General features: G+C 44.3%; 1 protein-coding gene across 7 annotated transcripts in view; it reads left to right on the forward strand.

Moving 5' to 3' along the window:
- Window positions 1–19,887, forward strand: part of LOC136842602 (unconventional myosin-XVIIIa-like) — a 1,295,621-nt gene that overhangs the window by 842,246 nt on the left and 433,488 nt on the right. For all 7 annotated transcript variants that reach the window (XM_067110180.1, XM_067110181.1, XM_067110182.1 and 4 more), the window contains 2 exons: window positions 7,605–7,767; window positions 8,026–8,209. In XM_067110180.1, the coding sequence (XP_066966281.1) occupies window positions 7,605–7,767; window positions 8,026–8,209 (347 nt within the window). The remainder of the gene's footprint in view (window positions 1–7,604; window positions 7,768–8,025; window positions 8,210–19,887) is intronic.

Genomic DNA, 19,887 nt, shown 5'->3' on the forward strand with positions numbered 1-19,887 from the left:
GCCTGTACTACGTCGTCACCTTCCTTAGCAGTTGATAACTGCTGGTAGAGTTGTCGCGCTTTCTCGTGAATGATGTTGGAGTCGAGGGGCACGTTTTTCTTCCGGCAGTCCTTTATCCAGACTGCCAGAGCAGATTCCGTTTTCACGATTGTTTTATCCCGCACTGTCACAACTGTCTTTGCACTACCGAAGTAGCTCATACTCACAGACTTGCGTATCTCCGCCTCTTTCTTCTTGATATATCTCACTGTGCTCTCATTAACACTGAAATGGCAGCCAACCGCGGCAAAACTTTTGCCCTCCTTTAGCATGTCAAGAAGTTTCACCTTCTCCTCGAGTTTCATAACAGTCTTCTTTCTTTTAGACTCTTTGCCAGAAGGCTTTGAAGGAGCAGGGCGTTTTTTAGGAGGCATTTTACTGCCGAATACTGTTGATGCACAAAGATAAAAAATCAAAATGGACAGATGCACGGTTTCACACGGTAAGATGCTGCGAACTATACGCACAACCTGAGGAGGATGCCGTGAAGCGGTCTCCCAGAATTCCGTGTTCACGAGTTGGTTGTGAATGTTCAGCCAATCAGCGCCAAGTGAACAGCCAATGAGTGCCAAGGAAAATGAATGGTGCTTCTGGATTGGCTGCTTTGCAGATGACAGCCAATAGTGTGTTGAGTATCACTGGTCCTGGGTACACAGCGTCCAGCATCACGATTTCTTTGTATTTGCAGAGAGGTGGCTTGGGTGAAGCACTTTTAAGAAAAACAAATATATGTTATTGAAATTTTGCTGTGTTTGCATTAATATATTACAGTACTGTAATATTTGAAAATTAGTAAATCGTTTTTCAACTTACAAAATGTACTTACAATAGTCATTATTATATACTTAGTACATACATGAAAATGCTACGTACCGCAGATGTAAACATACATACCCTGCAGCATTCCTGTTGTCTTATGTATTTTAGGTATGCTCTATGTACTACCCGTAGTACTGTACTGTACTGTACTATGTATTGTAAGGTGTCAAAGAAACGAGCAGGTAAAAGTTACTGCTACTTTATTACAGATCCAGGCAGCTTATATTGCGGCCGACTGACGCCGGGCCGTGAGAGACAATGGAATTGACTGGGACCTGAGGTCGAAACAATAAACAATAATATGCAGTGAACGAGTACAAATTACAATACAAAACATACAGAGCTACAATATAGATACAGTCTTGATGCCTGTGAATGAAGAAACATGTGATACACAATGTGTGACATTCGTATAAATACCATAAAGTAAAAATGATTAAAATGCGTGACCTGGCACGCGTTTTAGGCGTGACTAATTGAGCTTGAAGAAAACGGGAAGTCACCAAAGAAAACAAGCTCAGCGGAGACTTAATTAATGGCGCCACCGAAACACTATCCTGGCGCCGATTTGGTGACTTTACAAATACTCCCCCCCCAAGACGAGGGACGCGTCTGATTAATCCCTGTATCTGCTGGGACGCTGAAGGGTGCCACGGCTCCTTGAAGATAACTGAGGGGCCTCCCGCCTGTGAGGCTGCTGTTTGGGCGGTTCCTTCCTGGGGCGGCCGCGCCTGCGGGGGTGAGGGCGTGCTGGAGTGCGTTTGGGCAGAAGGGGTGCTGCGTCGCTGCCGGGACTCTCCGACAGGAAGGCGGGCTTTAGCCGGTCTATGGAAACCCAGTCGTTCTTGCCTGGGAGTGCCAGCTGAACGCCTTGCTGTTCCGCTCCAGCACGCGGAAGGGTCCCCTGTAGGGCTTAGTTAGTGGTGGACGGACGGCGTCGACTCTGACGAAGACGTGGGTGGCGGACGACAGCTGTGGCGGCATGAAGGTGGTTGCTTTGTCGATGTATGAGCGCCTGCAAGGGGCTTAACTTGCCGGCCACGTCGCGGAGCCTCTGCAGAGATGGGGAGTGGCGATCATCCGGCACGAGCTCTCCCGGCACCACGAGGGGTTCCCATAGGTTTGTTCAGCTGCGGATGGGGTGCCGTCGGCTCTGGGGCGGTCCTCAACCCGAGGAGGACCCACGGCAGCTGATGTTTCCAGTCCTCGGCGGTGCAGCGGGCCATGAGGGATGACTTTAGGACCTGTGGAACCGTTTCAACCAGGCCGTTGGCCGCTGGGTTGTACGCTGTGGTGGTGTGGTGCGTGGTTCCCAGCAGTTGAGCCAGGGCAGACCACAACTCGGAGAGGAAAGCGGGGCCCTGTCGGTTGTGATGTGGTCCGGGACGCCGGGCGGCTAACCCAACTGGAGAGCAGGGCCTCAGCGCACGCGCTGGCGGTGGCTTCTTGCATGGGTGTGGCTTCGGGCCACCTCGCCGAACGGTCTACCACCGTGAGGAGGTATCTGGATCCGCCTGATGGGGAAGGGCCCGACGACGTCGATGTGGATGTGGCCGGCGGCGCCCTGGCTGTGGGAACTCGCCTACCCCGACTGCGTGTGACGACCCACTTTACTGGTCTGGCACTGCAGGCACTGTTTTGCCCAGGCTGTGGCGTCCTTTTGCACCCGTGCCAGACGAACTTTTTGAAAGCAGTTTGGCCGTGGTCCTGCCGGGGGTGTGAGAGGCCGTGAATGATGTCGAATACCTGGCGCGGCGTGAGGCTGGAACCAAAGGGCGGGGGCTGGCCTGTGCTGATGTCACAGAGCAGGCTGGGGCTTCGGGGCGAGGGTCACGTCCCGCCACTTGAGGGATGTGATGGCGGTGCGGTATGCTGGGGTTTCTGGGTCAGCGGCCTGTTCTCTGGCAAGGTCCTGGTAATCTACACCAAGCTGCACTGCGCTCAACTCGACTCTGGAGAGGGCGTCTGCTACGGGATTTTTCTTGCCGGGAGGTACCTGACGGAACAGGTAAATTCGGCTATGGCTGAGAGGTGGCGCTGCTGTCTGAAGACCATGCGTCCCCCTGCTTCGTGAAGGCGTGAACCAGTGGCTGGTGGTCTGTGAAGATTGTGAAGGGCGCCCCTCCAGGAGGAACTTGAAGTGCCGAACTGCGCGGTACATCGCGCAGAGTTCCCTGTCGAAGGTGCTGTAGCGGGACTCTGCGGGACTGAACTTCTTGCTGAAGAAGGCGATGGGCTGGGGGCGCCGTTGATGATTTGCTCCAGAACAGCACCGCAGGAACGTTACTGGCGTCTGTCGTCAGCTGGAGGGGAGCCTTGGGATCTTGGTGTGCCAAGGCGGTTGCCTTGGTGAGGGCGGCCTTCGTCAGGGAAAAGGCCTGCTGCTGGCTGGGTCCCCAAGACAGGGACTTGGTTGACCTTTAGGACTTCCGTCAGGGGCCGTGGTGTGCGCGATCCCGGGATGAACCGCCTGTAGAAGTTTACCATCCCAAGGAACTCCTGGACGGCCTTGATGGAGGTGGGTGTCGGGAACTTGGCTACGGCTGCCACTTTCGATGTAAGAGGGCGGACGCCTGTCGGAGACACCTCGTGACCCAGGAATTCTGCTTTCTGGACGCCGAAGGTACACTTGTCGAAACGGACGACGAGGCCGTTTTCTTTGGAGGCGCTGGAGGACTGCTTTCATGTGCCTCTGGTGTTCGCCAGAGACCTGGAAAATATGAGAATATCGTCGACGTAGCAGACGCGAGAATTTTAGGTCCCCAGGATGCTGTCCATGAGCCGCTGGAAGGTGGCCCCGGCGTTCCTCAGCCCTGAAGGTGGAGAAGGCGAACACATAGGACCCGAAGGGCGTGATGATGGCTGTCTTTGGTATGTCCTCTGGCGCAACAGGTACCTGGAAATAAGATTTAAGAAGGTCCAACTTAGTGAATATTTTGGCCCAGTGAAAGGAGGCCGTGAGGTCTTGCATATTGGGCAGAGGGTAGTGGTCGGGCTCCGTTGCAATGTTGAGCCGCCTGTAGTCGCCGCAGGGTCTCCAGGAGCCGTCCGGTTTCTGCACCATGTGGAGGGGGAGGCCCATGGACTGGAGGCTTTCCTGCAGATGCCCATCTGTTCCATCTCCGTGAATGCTTTTTTCGCCTCCTGAAGGCGCTGAGGGGGAAGCCTGCGGAACTTCGCATGTGTCGGGGGCCCTTTAGTCACTATATGGTGGTATATGCCGTGCTTGGCTGGGGCCCCGGGACTTGGCGGCTCGGGCTTAAATACCTCAGGGAACTCCGACAGAAGGTGTGCATACTGGTGGGGGCGACGGCGCTGATGGTGGGTCTGGGTCCCGCCGTTAACGGAGAGACCGGCAGGAGTCGGTATCGAGGAGGCGCTTGCGCCCACGCCGACTAGCAGGCCGAAGGCGCGCCAGAAAATCGGCCCCAGGAGTGGGGTTCCTACGTCCGCGACGATGAAGTCCCAGGAGTAACTCTGGCCAAGGATGGAGATCGACAGGAGCCTGGTGCCGAGGAGAGGATGGGGTTCCGTTGGCGGCCGTCAGAAAGCGGCCGGTCTGGTGTCTGGTTGCGGTCCTCTCTGGATGCTGGGAAGACCGACTTAAAGGCTCCTGTGTCGACCAGCATCATCCTGCCGGAGACGGTGTCGCTGGACGTAAAAAGCCTACTGTTTTTGAGGCCCTGGGTTCTTCGGCTGCCATGGCGGCCTGTCCTGCTGGGCCGCCACCCCGTTTTTTGAACGGTTGAACGAGCAGGGCGGCAGGCAGTTTCGGGCGCCCTTTCCGAACCACTTGTGGTAGCGACAGAAGCCCGGGACCTCCGTCTGCTGTGGTTCGTGGACGCCTGTTGGCGATGGCGTTGACGGGCTGCTCACGTCCTCTTCAGGCTGGACGGAGCTGACCGGCTGTGTGGCCGGTTTTAGCCGCTGTGAAGCCTTGACGGAGTCTGTGAGGTGTTGTGCCGCCTCTGAGGTCCTCGACAGGCATGGTGTAGGGGTGAGCGATCTGGTTGCGTACTTCGGGAGGAGTTGGCGAAGGTAGATTTCCGTATGAAGCTTATCTCCTGCCGCTTGTTTGTGCCACCCAAGACTGGTATTGACAGGAGATCTACGACCATGCCCCAAGCGTCTCTTGGATTGAGGTCGTGGCGTGGATTATTGGCAAGGTCGATAGCACGGGCGGCCCGCCGGCGATGGGCAGGAGCAAGCTTCGAGGAGGAACTTTTTGTGGTGCTGTATGTGAGGGTGTGTGTTTGGTACTCGCGAGATGAGTTTTCTGTACGTCCTCCGGAAGAGCGTTGAGCACTGTGTCGGCCTGTAGGATTTCGTCCGTGAGGTCCGCGATTCTGAAGTGGCTCTCCACCCTGCGCAGCCACATCGATGGGTTCCCCTGCGTAAACGGCGGCAGCTTTACGGTGAGGGCGCCCGCGATTGTGTTGCCCGGCCGCCGTCGGTGTTCGGGCGCTGGTGTGGAGTTGCGGAGGGCCTCGGCGCGGGACGGGCGCGGCTGTGATGGGAGGTAGGTAAACCTCGAGTCGCGGGGTCGCGTTTAACTGCATGAAGGAGGGGATATCCGCGTCCATGCTCGCTCCTTTGACCCCTTACTGGAGTGGGGTACTCGCGTCAATACGCACTTTCGTGCGCCGTGTGGTTCCGTTAGTGACGCTGGTGGGGTACGCCGACGAGAGTCAGCACGCTCAAACGCTGGTTACAGCGCGTGTTTAGGCCGCTAAGAGCGTTTTGGAGAAATCCTGGAGCCAAGACTGAGTCGCCGTGTGAGTCCGCTAATGGCTCCCGGATACTCCGGGGTCACCACTGTAAGGTGTCAAAGAAACGAGCAGGTAAAAGTTACTGCTACTTTATTACAGATCCAGGCAGCTTATATTGCGGCCGACTGACGCCGGGCCGTGAGAGACAATGGAATTGACTGTGACCTGAGGTCGAAAAACAATAAACAATAATATGCAGTGAACGAGTACAAATTACAATACAAAACATACAGAGCTACAATATAGATACAGTCTTGATGCCTGTGAATGAAGAAACATGTGATACACAATGTGTGACATTCGTATAAATACCATAAAGTAAAAATGATTAAAATGCGTGACCTGGCACGTTTTAGGCGTGACTAATTGAGCTTGAAGAAAACGGGAAGTCACCAAAGAAAACAAGCTCAGCGGAGACTTAATTAATGGCGCCGCCGAAACACTATCCTGGCGCCGATTTGGTGACTTTACAGTATCATCCTAAAACACTTTTTGTATGTAATATTTAAAAATCATCCTACAGCAAAACATTTTATAAAATGTATGTACTGTATGCGCAGAAGATCAGTGTTAGTATATGTACGCGCAACCAGTAGTACCATGCGTATACCGTAGCAGCAAATTATCGGCAAATGACCCAATATAACCCATTTTATTGCTGTCTCACGTTTGTGTGTTTTGCGTGTACAGTACTATGGCCTAAAAATATATTTTGAAATCGTGCATTAAGATGTCCTCTGAATGCTCTGCTTCTTCTAAGGCCTCTGGCCAATAGCCTACAATTACTGTAATGACTGATGAGAAGAAAGTACTGTAGACATGATTGTTTTGTTAAGAGAGGGCAAAAGTCACGGAGAAGTAGCAGCCCATTACAGCATGACATCAATTGCAGTCGCCTACATTGAGCATGAACAAGGTAAAATACTCATGCAGCCCTACTGTACCACCTTCGTCGCCATGTTCAAACACTTTAACTTGACAGCACCTCCCATCATTCATCGTACTGCACAGCTAATTCATCATCATCATCATCTACAGCATACTGAAATCAACATTCATTACCAGTTACTACTCGTATGATTTAACTTTACTGTATTATTTATTATTATTAAGGTACCCAGTGTAGTATTACATAATATGATTTAATTTCTATTACTATTATATGTACAGTACTGTAGTACAGTATTATTATTGATTTACGTGATTATTTAATGTTATTATACAGCAAATATGAAAATACAGAATACTATTGCTATACGAAAAAGACAAAAATAATCTGCATCCGCAAACATGGAGTTTCCCGCAAATATTTTTATAGATACGTTCCAGAGAAAAACCTGCGAATGCGTGAGTTTCCCGCAAAATTTTTTAGATAGGTTCCATAGAAAAACTTGCAAATGGGTGAGTCTATGAACCTTGAGAACGTGAATACGGGGGTTTACTGTAGTATGTCTTTGTACTGACGTCTGCACACCACTTTATAAGTGGGCGGGTTCCTCAATAAACTAGCAGTACTTGTCTACCTGCTCTTTCTTTCGCACCCTCTCACAAGGCCACCACCGGGCCGTTTTTAGTTTCATGGGCCGTGGCTCATACAGCATTATACCAAGACCACCGAAAGATATATCTGTTTTCGGTGGCCTTGATTATACGCAGTACAGAAAACTCGATTGCACCAAAGAAAATTTTCACTAGCTGCAATTTGTAATGGTCCTCATACATTGTTATTTTTTCATGTAAATGTAAATAAATATTTTATTTCCTTATTCTTTGCACAATTAATGTTTGATGGTGGAGGCTGTTTCTTTCAAAACTCTGCAGTGTGCAGGGGTGAAATTGTTGAAAAAATTTTCATTGCATGCATCCCAAAGTCCTGTGAAATTTGTTATTGCTTTGTTATACTGCATATGAATAGTTAACTACTGTTTCATTGATGCAAGTATGATTCATATTTCATCTGATTAATATTTATTACAGAGTACTCGCAGCTGTTGAAGAAAGGTCAGGCTCCAGATCAGTTTATCCTTCAGCATTTTCAGGGTACAAACCCTGTTACGTATTCCATTCATAATTGGTTAAAAGCCTCAAGGGAAAACCCTGTTATGAGACAGGCTGCAGCTCTTCTTCAGGAGTCTAACAAGTAAGCTACATGTATAATGAATCAGCAAAGTATAACTGCCAATAATTTCTTTGAGTGCGAAGAATGTTGTGGTGTTTTTATTGATATACTTTGATTTTCATCTTGTTTGTTTTATGTTTGATGTTTTTATATTGTTGAAATTGTTCAAAATATGCAAATAGGAATGCTGTTTTTACTGACAAACCTTGAAAATTATCTTTTTATCAATTTTTATTTAATTTTTATGTACTGTTTTTACAAACTAGTTATTCATTTCAGAGAAACACTAAGCAGATTATTTGTATTTAGTCGAGGGCCAGTAAGCAATACCATAAGTGGTTCAGTTGTTGGCATTGAAGGTTCACAGTCATTGCGTAGAGCATCTTCAATTAGAAGAGCCTTTACAACTGGCACAGCTGGAATCAAACGGAAGAGCGTATGTCTACAAGTTAAATTTACTGTGGTAAGTAGTTTTTATGTTTGGCATTAGTAAGGTGGTTTGGATTAAATCTTGTGCAGATTGTTGCTACTTTTTTTCATGAGAGGGTGAGAGCTAGCTTCTGCGATTGTTATCTGCTTGAAAGCACGACGTTACGTAACACATAATCATATGTCAATTTGTTTAATGCTTTTAATTTGCAGATATGCATACGTCATCCGTTTAACAGCGTATGGTAAAAAATGACTGATAGACGTATGCATCACATGAACATATCGTTCTCTAGCTGGTTACATTTAGAAAGTATCAATGCATTTGGTAACAAAGAGTGTTTGTCCAGTGTACTTGATCAGTCGCCCTTTTGAATGATTTGCTTCCGCTTGCCGTATGCATTGCTTTCCCTGCAACATGTGGCTTTCATTGCAGTGCCTGTAGCATTGCAGGTGCTGTTATTGATGTGTTTTGTGCTGTATGTGCTGTGTGTGTGTGTATGGCCCCACCTCATCCTAAGGGCAAGGAAGGTGTTGACCCTTCAAGAGAGCTTGAAATCTTCAGGAGAATCAAGGCAAAGTGTTCTATGACATGTCATGGATGAGCATGGCATTGCCTGCTCAACCAGTCAGCACAGGTCAGTGACAGAAAGTCTGGTTATGTTTTTAAACTTTTCTTTATGTAAATAAGTAACGAATGTTTGCATTTGTTTAGGAACAAAAATAGGTTTTTTTTGTGTAATGTCCTTTTAAGTGTTGAAATGTTTAACACTAATGGGCTTAGGCAACATAGGAAAAAGAAGTGATACCTGTGTATTGGTATTGTACTGTACATTCAGAACACATACCGTATTGTGTGTTGCGTATGAAAAAGTTAGAAAAAAAGAGGTTTGCTTTTTTATATACAGTGTAATTTAAAGTATTGTAATGTTTAATGGGTTCAGGCAGAATAGGAAAAAGAATTTGGTACCAATGGTATTCGTTAGTGTACTGTACGTGCAGCAGGCTCATCTTCTCTCACGAGGCAGCTGGTCTGCTCACCGCTGACATTTAGTTGGTTGGTCGTGGGTGCGACCCTCTTGCATGTCTTTTGAAAACAGGCAGCCTTTGTTATATTTGTGCTTTCTTTCCAAACTTCCAACGGAAAAAGCACATTCCCTCTGTTGGTTTGTCTTTCTTCTGTTTGGTCTTCCCTGTTTTGAATTGTTTAGGGAAGCTCTGCTTGTGGTTGTGGATGGGGTGGCCGGTTCGTCTGGGGCGCTGTAAGATTCTGTGTTGTTGCCTGCTGGCCCTGGGACCGTCATGCTGCTGCTGCTATGGGTGGTTGGGTGGGCTTTGCTGCCTTGTGGGCCATGTGTACAGCGTCGACTGATTTTAGGAATTCTTCGATGGGCATGGTGGAGGCGTTGGGCATGGCCACCACTGTTTGGCGGGGCAGTTTTGTGAGGAGGACCTCTCTCACCAGGTCCAGGGTTGTCTCGGGTTGGCCGTCTGCAGCGGGTAGTGTTATATTATTATACTGACTAAAAAAACTAATTGTCCAGCCATTTGTAATGTTTACTTTCCCAGAATCGGCTGATTGAGCCTACTACCAAAAGAATTAAGAAAACAAATTTTTAGTGGCTCAAAGAAACAAAAGTATTAATGGAATCATTATCATTAAATTTATACACCAAAGTAAAATGGGTATACAAAGGCAAACTAAAATACTTTATGTTAAAGTAAAATCCCTCAAAGTCACAAAACAGCTGTTTCCTGATTCATTTTACTGATGTAAACATACATCAGTTCTCTCTCTCAGGGTTTGCAAAGGTGAGGAAAGTGTGGCTGGCGAGTGGTCTTAGGGATTGGGAGGGGGTTTGTAAAGGTGAGGAAAGCATGGCTGTCCAGAGGAGAGAGCATGGCGGTTTGGTAGATAGGGGGTATGGTTTGGGACGTCCCAGTCTGTTGTTTCTAGGGCTGTTCTCTTAGGGTTGTAAGCTTGCTTTGGAAATTAGTGCCCCATACTTAAGTCTAATAAGGTGAAGTTTTGCTTATACAGTGCACTTTACGTGTTAGTTTAACCTACAAGCTATCTAGGCAATTTTGGTCAAGATAGCAACGAAAATCTCAACTGATATGATTAAGCCCTTTAAGGGCGGGGACGTAATTGCTTGGTAGAAAAAAAAAAAAAGTAAAATTGGTTGCTAGGCTTCAGAAAGTGAATAATGTGGCTGCATTTATTCCATTATATTTTTGGTAGGTGATGCATTGGCCTTGTATTTGAAAATGAAAGAAGATGACCAAAGTGATAATGAAAAGATTGAAGAATTACTGAAAGAAGTGTTTCCAGATGGAGCTTTTGTAGCATTTGGGAAATTAATAATTCAAGGTGGGCGGGGGAGCAGGTAGATGTTTATACAAATGAATTAAGAAGGTTGGCAGGGTTAGCTAGGTTTAAGAGGGATGGGTTGGAATGCATGGTGAGGTTATCATTTGTGAATGGTATGCCTAGTCACGTCAGGGCATCATTACAGCAGCTACCAAGAATGCAAGGGATGGAAACGAGTGAAATTATTAATAGAGAGAGAATACTGACTTCTAGTACATTCAGTGATGTTGCTGCTGTGAGTACACATCTAGGCCCAAGTCTGTTGACAGTAAAGCAATACTTTGGTGGGGAGGGGGTGGCAAGTGAGTCTGGTAGAGAAAATTTGGTGAATTGAGGGGTCAGTGTTAAGGGTATAGAGGCCCACATGTGTTGCGTTATTGTAAGTTAAGTATACCTTAGTTTAACCAGACCACTGTGCTGATTAACAGCTCTCCTAGGGCTGGCGCGGAGGATTAGATTTATTTTACGTGGAAGAACCAATTGGTTACCTAGCAATGGGACCTACAGCTTATTGTGGGATCCGAACCACATTATAGCGAGAAATGAATTTCTATCACCAGAAATAAATTCCTCTTATTCTTCATTGGCCAGTCGGAGATTCGAACTCGCGGCCAGCAGAGTGCTAGCTGAGAACGGAACCCACCCACCCAACGAGGAACTGCGTTATTGTAAGGACCAAAAACCAGTTGTGTGCTTCCGGTGTAATATGGTGGATCATATTTCAACTCAATGTGATTCAGGGAATGAGAAAAGGGGACTGGTGCACCAACAGCTTCCCCTTCAGAGGTGTAAGGGCGCCCCATTCGAGGTTACCAATTGTTAAATTGGAGGTGAATGGGTATTCTGTGGTGGGCTTGATGGACACAGGTTGTTCTACCATAGTTCTTGGTTCACATTTAGTGGATAAAGATAGTGGAGGAAGGGTTATAACTGCCTTTGAGTAGCTTGTGGCTATGTGAAGAGACGAGTAGGTGGTGGGGTCATGGGACAGTAATACAGACCCAGATGTTGTGTTGATGTTCAAAGGTTGTCTGCAAGGTAAATGAAGATGATCCAGTACAAGGGCAGTGGCAGGTTTCTCAATCTGAGGATGTGGTTCTTCGGTGCAATACGAGTAGAACGTTGGGAGTTACTAAGTTTGGTTGCAAAAGAAACATGACAGCAATCATATTAATGTGGACAAGTTGGAAGCCGTAGTAAAGGGCATCGATCTTGCCCTGCATTGGGGACTATAGAAATTAGAAATTAAGACTGATTCTGCTACTGTTCTCAGGTGGATGAAATCTTGTTACCACAGAGGATAAGAGGGTGTATGCAAAAGGAGTAAGAGAGATGATGATAAAGCGACGACTGGGCATTTTGAGGTAACTTATTGAAGAATCTGGATTAGAACCGAGGGTGACACTAGTAAGTATGGTGAAGAACAAGGGTGATGCCTTGACTCGTTTAAAAAGAGTTGGCATTTGAATGAACTAAAGAATCAGGTGAGCAGTGAGATGTGTTGCATGAACACTATTGATTTGAGAGAGGAGCACAACAGGCATCATATGGATGAAGATAGGACTAAAATTTTAGCATAGACACTAGACTCCAAAATTGATAAACAAATGGCAAAACGTATTGTGAAAAGCTGTTTGCAGTGTCAGTCAATTGGTCCTGCTCTACTGGTGCACGAGGCAGGTAGTGTGAGCGTGGACAGAGCTTGGAAGAGACTTGCCGTAGATGTCACACATTATAGGAATATACTGTATTTGTCAATAACTGACTGTGGTCCCAGCAGATTTGCAGTGTGGAAAGGTCTGAAGAGAGAGAGAGAGTGCAGAGGAAGTAGCAGATATATTGAATATGACTTTTCTGGAACGGGGTCCTGTTGATCAGATTCTTATGGGTAATAGTATAGTGTTTAGATCAGAAGTCCTAAAGATGATGTTGGATGGATGGAATATCCAGAGATATTTTCGTGCCACCTATCGAGCAAATGGGAATGGTATTGTGGAGAGGCACCACAGAACTATCAAAACTATCTCTGAGAGGGGAGACATGAGTCCATTTGAAGCTGTGTTCTGGTATAAGGCACCACAGAACTATCAAAACTATCTCTGAGAGGAGAGACATAAGTCCATTAGAAGCTGTGTTTTGGTATAATACAACACCCCGGAAAGGGTTTGATGAGAGTAGTGTTCCTCAAAGGGCTATCTACAAATATGAGTGGAAACGACTGGCGAAAGTGCCAGTTACTGTTACTGAGGATGTTGCTCCTTTTCAGGTGGGAGAAGTAGTGTGGGTCAAACCTCTCCATGTGCGCTGCACTACTCATTGGAAGATGGGGATCGTAACTGGAATTAATTCTAAAAATACTGTGCCTGTGGATGGTATGCCACATCATAGGTTACACTTACGTGGGATTAAGCTGCTGAGTCCCTCGGGGAGTCTAGTGAGGAGGAGGTGAATGAAGAGAGGGATGATGATAACAGGAGATATCCCAGGAGAAAAATGCATGCTCCTGCCTGGATGAGGGACTATGAGTTGGAGTGCCAGGAGGAGGAACTTTGAATTGGAGCAGATTTCTGCTAATACTACTGTACATAGATTGTTATTGCTGTCTGCTTGTTTTTGTGTTTTGTTTGATGTTGTAGATGTTTCACTGTATTGAGTAAGAAAAATTCTTGTTTTTAGTTTCTGCTTTTAAGGTCATGGGGGAATGTGGTCTGGGGGATTGGGAGGGGGTTTGTAAAGGTGAGGAAAGCATGACTGGTGAGTGGTCTCGGAAATTGGGAGGGGGTTTGTAAGGGTGAGGAAAGCGTAGCTGTCCAGAGGAAAGAGCATGGCAGTTTGGTATTGAGACGTTGTGGTTGTGGGACGTCCCATCTGTTGTTTCAAGGGTTGTTCTCTTAGGGTTGTAAGTTTGGAAATTAGTGCCCTGTACTGAAGTCTAATAAGGCAAGTTCTTAGTTATACATTTTTTGTGGTATTTTAACCTACAATATCCTTTAATGAAATATGAATTACTGTATCATAAACATAAAAATAAGAAATTAAAACTCCAAGAAGTTCACGACACTATCGAGTGAGTGCGTGCATATGTATGTACGTGTTACATTTTTTTTTTGCTTTGCTTGATTTACTGTACTGTTTTTATCACAAGTTTAGCTAATTCTAAGTATGATTAACTCACATAACAGTACACAAGAGAATATTTTATCATTGTTGATTGCATTTATAATTAGGTTTTTTCAATGCATATTTAAATATTCAGGTACAGCATATAACTCTACTTGTGAATTCCCAATGTTTCCCCTATCTACTGTAAAAATAAAATGAGACGGGTTGAATATTGTATGAGAGGAAATGGTTGTGCTTGAATATAGGCAGAACTTGATTAGTTTTCACACGTAGCTGTAAGCCATATATTTTTAAGGGTAATGTTGTAAGATGACTCTGAAATATTAAAGTGCTTTATGATGATAGTTTAAGGTATATTTGGTGTAGGATGATAGTTTAAAGTATACAGGCTCCCTGGTTATCGGAGCAGGCTCCATTCCTGACAGCGTGACGATAGCCAAAAATCACCGATAACTGAAAATCAGCGATAACAGCGCTTATCAGCACCGATAACTGGATATCGGCACTGATAACCTGGGATCAGCGCCAAGAACCAGAGATCAGCGCATATCATCCTCGCTAGGCAAGCGCCATAAAACCGTATCGCCAATAACCGAGGTCGCCGATAAGTATGGAGTGCCTGTATCTGGTGTTTGAACTATTAAAACAGGCATATAAGCAATTCAATTTAAGGTATATTTGGTGTTTGAACTATTACAATAGGCAGTTATAAGCATTTGAGCGGGGATACCAACTTATCGTGGATGGTTGTGGTCCCTAACCCCCATTAATACTGGGGTCAATCATGTGTGTATATATATATATATATATATATATATATATATATATATATATATATATATATATATATATATATATATATATATGATCATGTAGCTACAAATATCGCCTAATATCAAATCCACGCTACCTCAGGAATATCCCGATGGGGAATTATCACCGAAGGGGAATTTATAAGTGATAAATGGACGGGCACTGCCGAGTCTCGATCCCACGACACAGACGCGCATCCAGCTTAATCCAGTCGACGCTAACCACTGAGCTATCAAGAGAGGTGTAAGTTAACGCCGAAGTCTAGTGTACTTTATTTACCCGTCAAGAGTGGGAAATTGTACTTAGCTTCGCATTAACCCACCTCGACCATGATAGTTCATTGGCACGCTTGGAACACGCAGCTCTTTTATGACATTTTTTATCACACCGTGATTTATATACGATCATGTAGCTACAAACATCGCTTAATATCAAATCCACGCTACCTTGGGAATATCCCCGATGGGGAATTATCACCGAAGGGGAATTTATAAGTGATAAATGGACGGCACTGCCGAAGTCTCAATCCCACGACACAGACGCCGCATCCAGCTTAATCCAGTCGACGCTAACCACTGAGCTATCAAGAGAGGTATAAGTTAACGCCGAGTCTGGTGTACTTTATTTACCCATCGAGACCGGGAAATTGCACTTAGCTTCGGCATTAACCCACCTCGAAACCATGATAGTTCATTGGCACGTTTGGAACACGCAGCTCTTTTTATGACATTTTTTTATCACACCGTGATTTATATACGATCATGTAGCTACAAATATCGCTTAATATCAAATCCACGCTACTCGGGAATATCCCGATGGGGAATTATCACCAAAGGGGAATTTATAAGTGATAAATGGACGGGCACTGCCGAAGTCTCGATCCCACGACACAGATGCGCATCCAGCGAATCCAGTCGACGCTAACCACTGAGCTATCAAGAGAGGTATAAGTTAACGCCGAGTCTGGTGTACTTTATTTACCCATCGAGAGCGGGGAAATTGTACTTAGCTTCTGCATTAACCCACCTCAACCATGATAGTTCATTGGTACGTTTGGAACACGCAGCTCTTTTTATGACATTTTTTTATCACACCGTGATTTATATATGATCATGTAGCTACAAATATCGCTTAATATCAAATCCACGCTACCTTGGGAATATCCCCGATGGGGAATTATCACCGAAGGGGAATTTATAAGTGATAAATGGACGGGCACTGCCGAGTCTCAATCCCACGACACAGACGCGCATCCAGCGAATCCAGTCGACGCTAACCACTGAGCTATCAAGAGGTATAAGTTAACGCCGAGTCTAGTGTACTTTATTTACCCGCCGAGAGCGGGAAATTGTACTTAGCTTCGCATTAACCCACCTCGACCATGATAGTTCATTGGCACGCTTGGAACACGCAGCTCTTTTTATGACATTTTTTATCACACCGTGATTTATATACGATCATGTAGCTACAAATATCGCTTAATATCAAATCCACGCTACCTCGGGATTTGATATTAGTTGCCAGTTAGTGAAATTTGAACAAAATCCTATGCAGTCCTGTAGCATCACATCTGAGCATGGCTGCACCATATGCATTAGCCTGGAATGGAAGCGATGATCTACCATTAACATTTTTCATCATTTTAGGCACTGAAAATGGGTGTGTGTGTGTGTGCGTGCGCGCACAAGCGAGAGTGTACGTTAATGTAAGGGTTTCTTTGCGTATCAACAATTGGATCTCTCTCTCTCTCTCTCTCTCTCTCTCTCTCTCTCTCTCTCTCTCTCTCTCTCTCTCTCATGTGATAACCTAATATGTACAGAGGTGAATTGGAATCATTGTAGTGTTCTCTGACACTTTTTGAACATTTTTCGGTTGTGAACTCAAGATTATGAATGCACCCCACTGTTTAGTGCATAGCACTAATGCGCATTAGCCTGGACTGGGAGTGATGATCTAACATTATCATTTTTATTGTTTTCCACAATTTTATATTGTGAAAATCAAGAAAAAAAAGCAAAATAAAAAGTGAGGAAGGACAACGGGGCAGGGGGGGGAGCTGTAGGTATACATTGCTGGTGTGTAGGGGTGTGTATTAGTAGCACTGAATGCTTCTCTCTCTCTCTCTCTCTCTCTCTCTCTCTCTCTCTCTCGTGATTGCCTAATATTTACAACAGTGGGGGGAAGGTGTATGTGTACATTGTAGGTGTGTAGGGATATTTATTACTAGTACCGAATGCTTCTCTCTCTCTCTCTCTCTCTCTCTCTCTCTCTCTCTCATGTGATTGTCTCTCTCTCTCATGTGATCGCCTAATATTTACAAGAGTTATATGGATACACTGTAGCATCTCCCGACACTTTATTTGGACCATGTATTCGCTTGTTGGTATAATGTGCGCGATCTTAGTTAAGTTTAGAATTTTTTCCATTTTTAATTTTCTTGTTTTTGTTTGTAACTATGCAAGAGTGGAACTTTAAAGCTAACCCATGTATACTAAAAGCCAACTGTACAGGCATACACACATATACAGTATGTACTATATATATATATATATATATATATATATATATATATATATATATATATATATATATATATATATATATATATATATATATAAATTAATTCCTCACATCAGGATCAAACCCAGGTCTTTCAAGTGAAAGGCAAGGCTGCTGACAACTAAGCCACACAATCCATAAAAGAAGTTGGAACCCGGGTACCACGGTGCCTAAGGCTTTATTGGGCCAGCCTAACTGCCTCGCATACCAGCGTATTTTCCCCAACTTCCCAACTTAGCAGAGACCCAACTGACAGCATTTCATTCAAATGATCCTTTCAGGGTGAATGTGATAGAAATAATCAACACACAATCACGTGTGGAACAGAAATAAATTTCTGACTCGCATCAGGATCGAACACAGGTCTTTCAATTGAAAGACAAGACCGCTACCAACCAAGCCATGCAAGTCATAAAAGAAGCTGGAACCTAAGTCCCACTGTAACTAAGGCTTCACCTGGGCAGGCTAACTGCCTTGCATACCAGCATGTTTTCCCCAGGTTCCTAACTCAGCAGTGACCTAACTGACAGCATTTCACTCGAATTATGCTTTGTGAGTGAATATGATAGAAATAATCAACACACAATCACGTGTGAAACAGAAATAAATTTCTCACTCACATCGGGATCGTACCCAGGTCTTTCAAGTGAAAGGCAAGGTATGAGAGGCAGTTGGCCTGCCCAGGTAAAGCCTTTGGTACAGTGGTATTTAGGTTCCAACTTCTTTCAAGACTTGTGTGGCTTAGCTGTCAGCGGCCTTGCCTCTCACTTGAAACCTGGGTTTGATCCTGATGGTGATACTTAAATTTACTTCTGTTCCACACATGATTGTGTTATTTCTACCATATATATATATTATAAATTATATATATATATATATATCTATATATATATATAAATTATATATATATATATATATATATATATATATATATATATATATATATATATATATATATATATATATATATATATATATATATATATATATATATATACACATATATACAGTATATATATATTATATATATATAAAATAAATATGTATATAATATATATATATATATATATATATATATATATATATATATATATATATATATATATATATATATATATATATATATATATATATATATATATATATATAATATGTACATATACAGTATATAATTATATATATATTATAATCTGCAAGAAGTCGTGCGCCTAATTTACCCTTTGTTTATTGAGAACTGCATGGCCGATCGTATTTGACCTAGAAATCAGAGCACGGTTATCAACATTCCGATCTGTCCTTCTTTTACTTGCAACAGATATTGAGATGACACGGATAAAAAATGGCAAAGAGAGGAGACTTAATGCCACTCCCTTAAGAAGCTTAGCCCAACTAAGCTTCTTAAAACGGCCTTTCTAAAGGCAGATTAAGCTGCTGAATTGTCTTACTCCCGCAGGAAACCTGGGAAGAGGCCACCGAATCGCTGAACACCTGGCAAGTGATTCATTGTTTGCACACGGCTCCTACCCCTGGCCGCTTGCCTTAAAAGGAAGAGGCCGGAGTAGGCTGGAAGCAGTTAAGCAGTTAGTTAGTCGTGCGAGGAGGAGGAGTGCAGACAGCCATAAACGCGGGCGGGTGATGCAGTTTGCTGAGAGACCATTCATTCTCCCTGTCCGACCCCAGACTCCAGTCATCCTCGAGGGTCCCGCCATACGTGTAATTGTCCCTCGTCCTTCTACATCAGAGACCCGCTTCCCCTAAGGTAAAGTGCCAGTGAAGACTTTTCAGTCACGACAGTTTGCCCTTTAGAAAGTCTGGAGTAACAGCATTTCACTTCTGTCCTTGTGCCAATTTATCCAGTGCCATTTCCTATATCCTGTATTCGAGTGTAAAGTGGTCATTCATTCCTTGAGTCTTTGGCACCCTCAGTGCAAACTCGAGTCATATTTGGTGTTATATTGTTCCTTTACTGGGGTGTAATGTGTAAATCTCTCTTGCAGAGGGACCTATTCGCGGTGGACTCATCTTGGATTGTGCCTTGCCTTTAGTCAAGACTCCAGTAGAAGGATCTTCAGGCGTTGCAAGCCTTTTATCAGTTTACTTATCCATTTTCCCTTCAAATGCTTGCTTTTGTAAATATAATTCTTTAATTTATCCCAATTTTTTACGTAACATTTCCTTATGAAGTAGAGCCTTCAGCTCCTCAATTCTCCCCTTTTTCTTATTTTTTTTTTTACGATTTCCCTTTATGCAAGTCAGAACTCCAAGGCCAATTAAATAAAGTTCCGTTGCCGGCCTGTAAAGATACCATAAACCCAGGGAAATACATATATATATATATATATATATATATATATATATATATATATATATATATATATATATATATTTATAATTTATATAATACAAGATCCAGATAAACAGGTCTAACAACCGTGAGCAGTGGCAAAAAATGATGTCACTGGTGGCTGTCTTGCGTCGGTGATGTGTCTGCCTTTGCTTTGTCAACCGAGTCAGTCGGCTATTGTTTGAGATAGCAAGTGGAAGCAAAAAGGTTCTTGGTTTCCAATCCCGAATAACTGCTCAGTTTAAGGTTGCAAAAATCGAAAGGATAACACCAAAGGTCAGGATATAAGCCTCTTTAAATTTTCTAGAGACAGTGAATTTTTAACAAAATGGCTTCATGCCTATCACTGTACCAATCACACCAATACATCACATGCTGTCCTCTGTTCAGCTCATTTCAGTGATGATGATTACGAAGATGACCTATAGGCAAGGCTCCTTAACACTTGTAGGAAGACCCTTAAATGTAATGCTGTGCCATCAAAGGCATTATATAAAAGCAA

This window comes from Macrobrachium rosenbergii, chromosome 10, assembly GCF_040412425.1.
Source record: "Macrobrachium rosenbergii isolate ZJJX-2024 chromosome 10, ASM4041242v1, whole genome shotgun sequence".
Lineage (NCBI taxonomy): Eukaryota > Metazoa > Arthropoda > Malacostraca > Decapoda > Palaemonidae > Macrobrachium > Macrobrachium rosenbergii.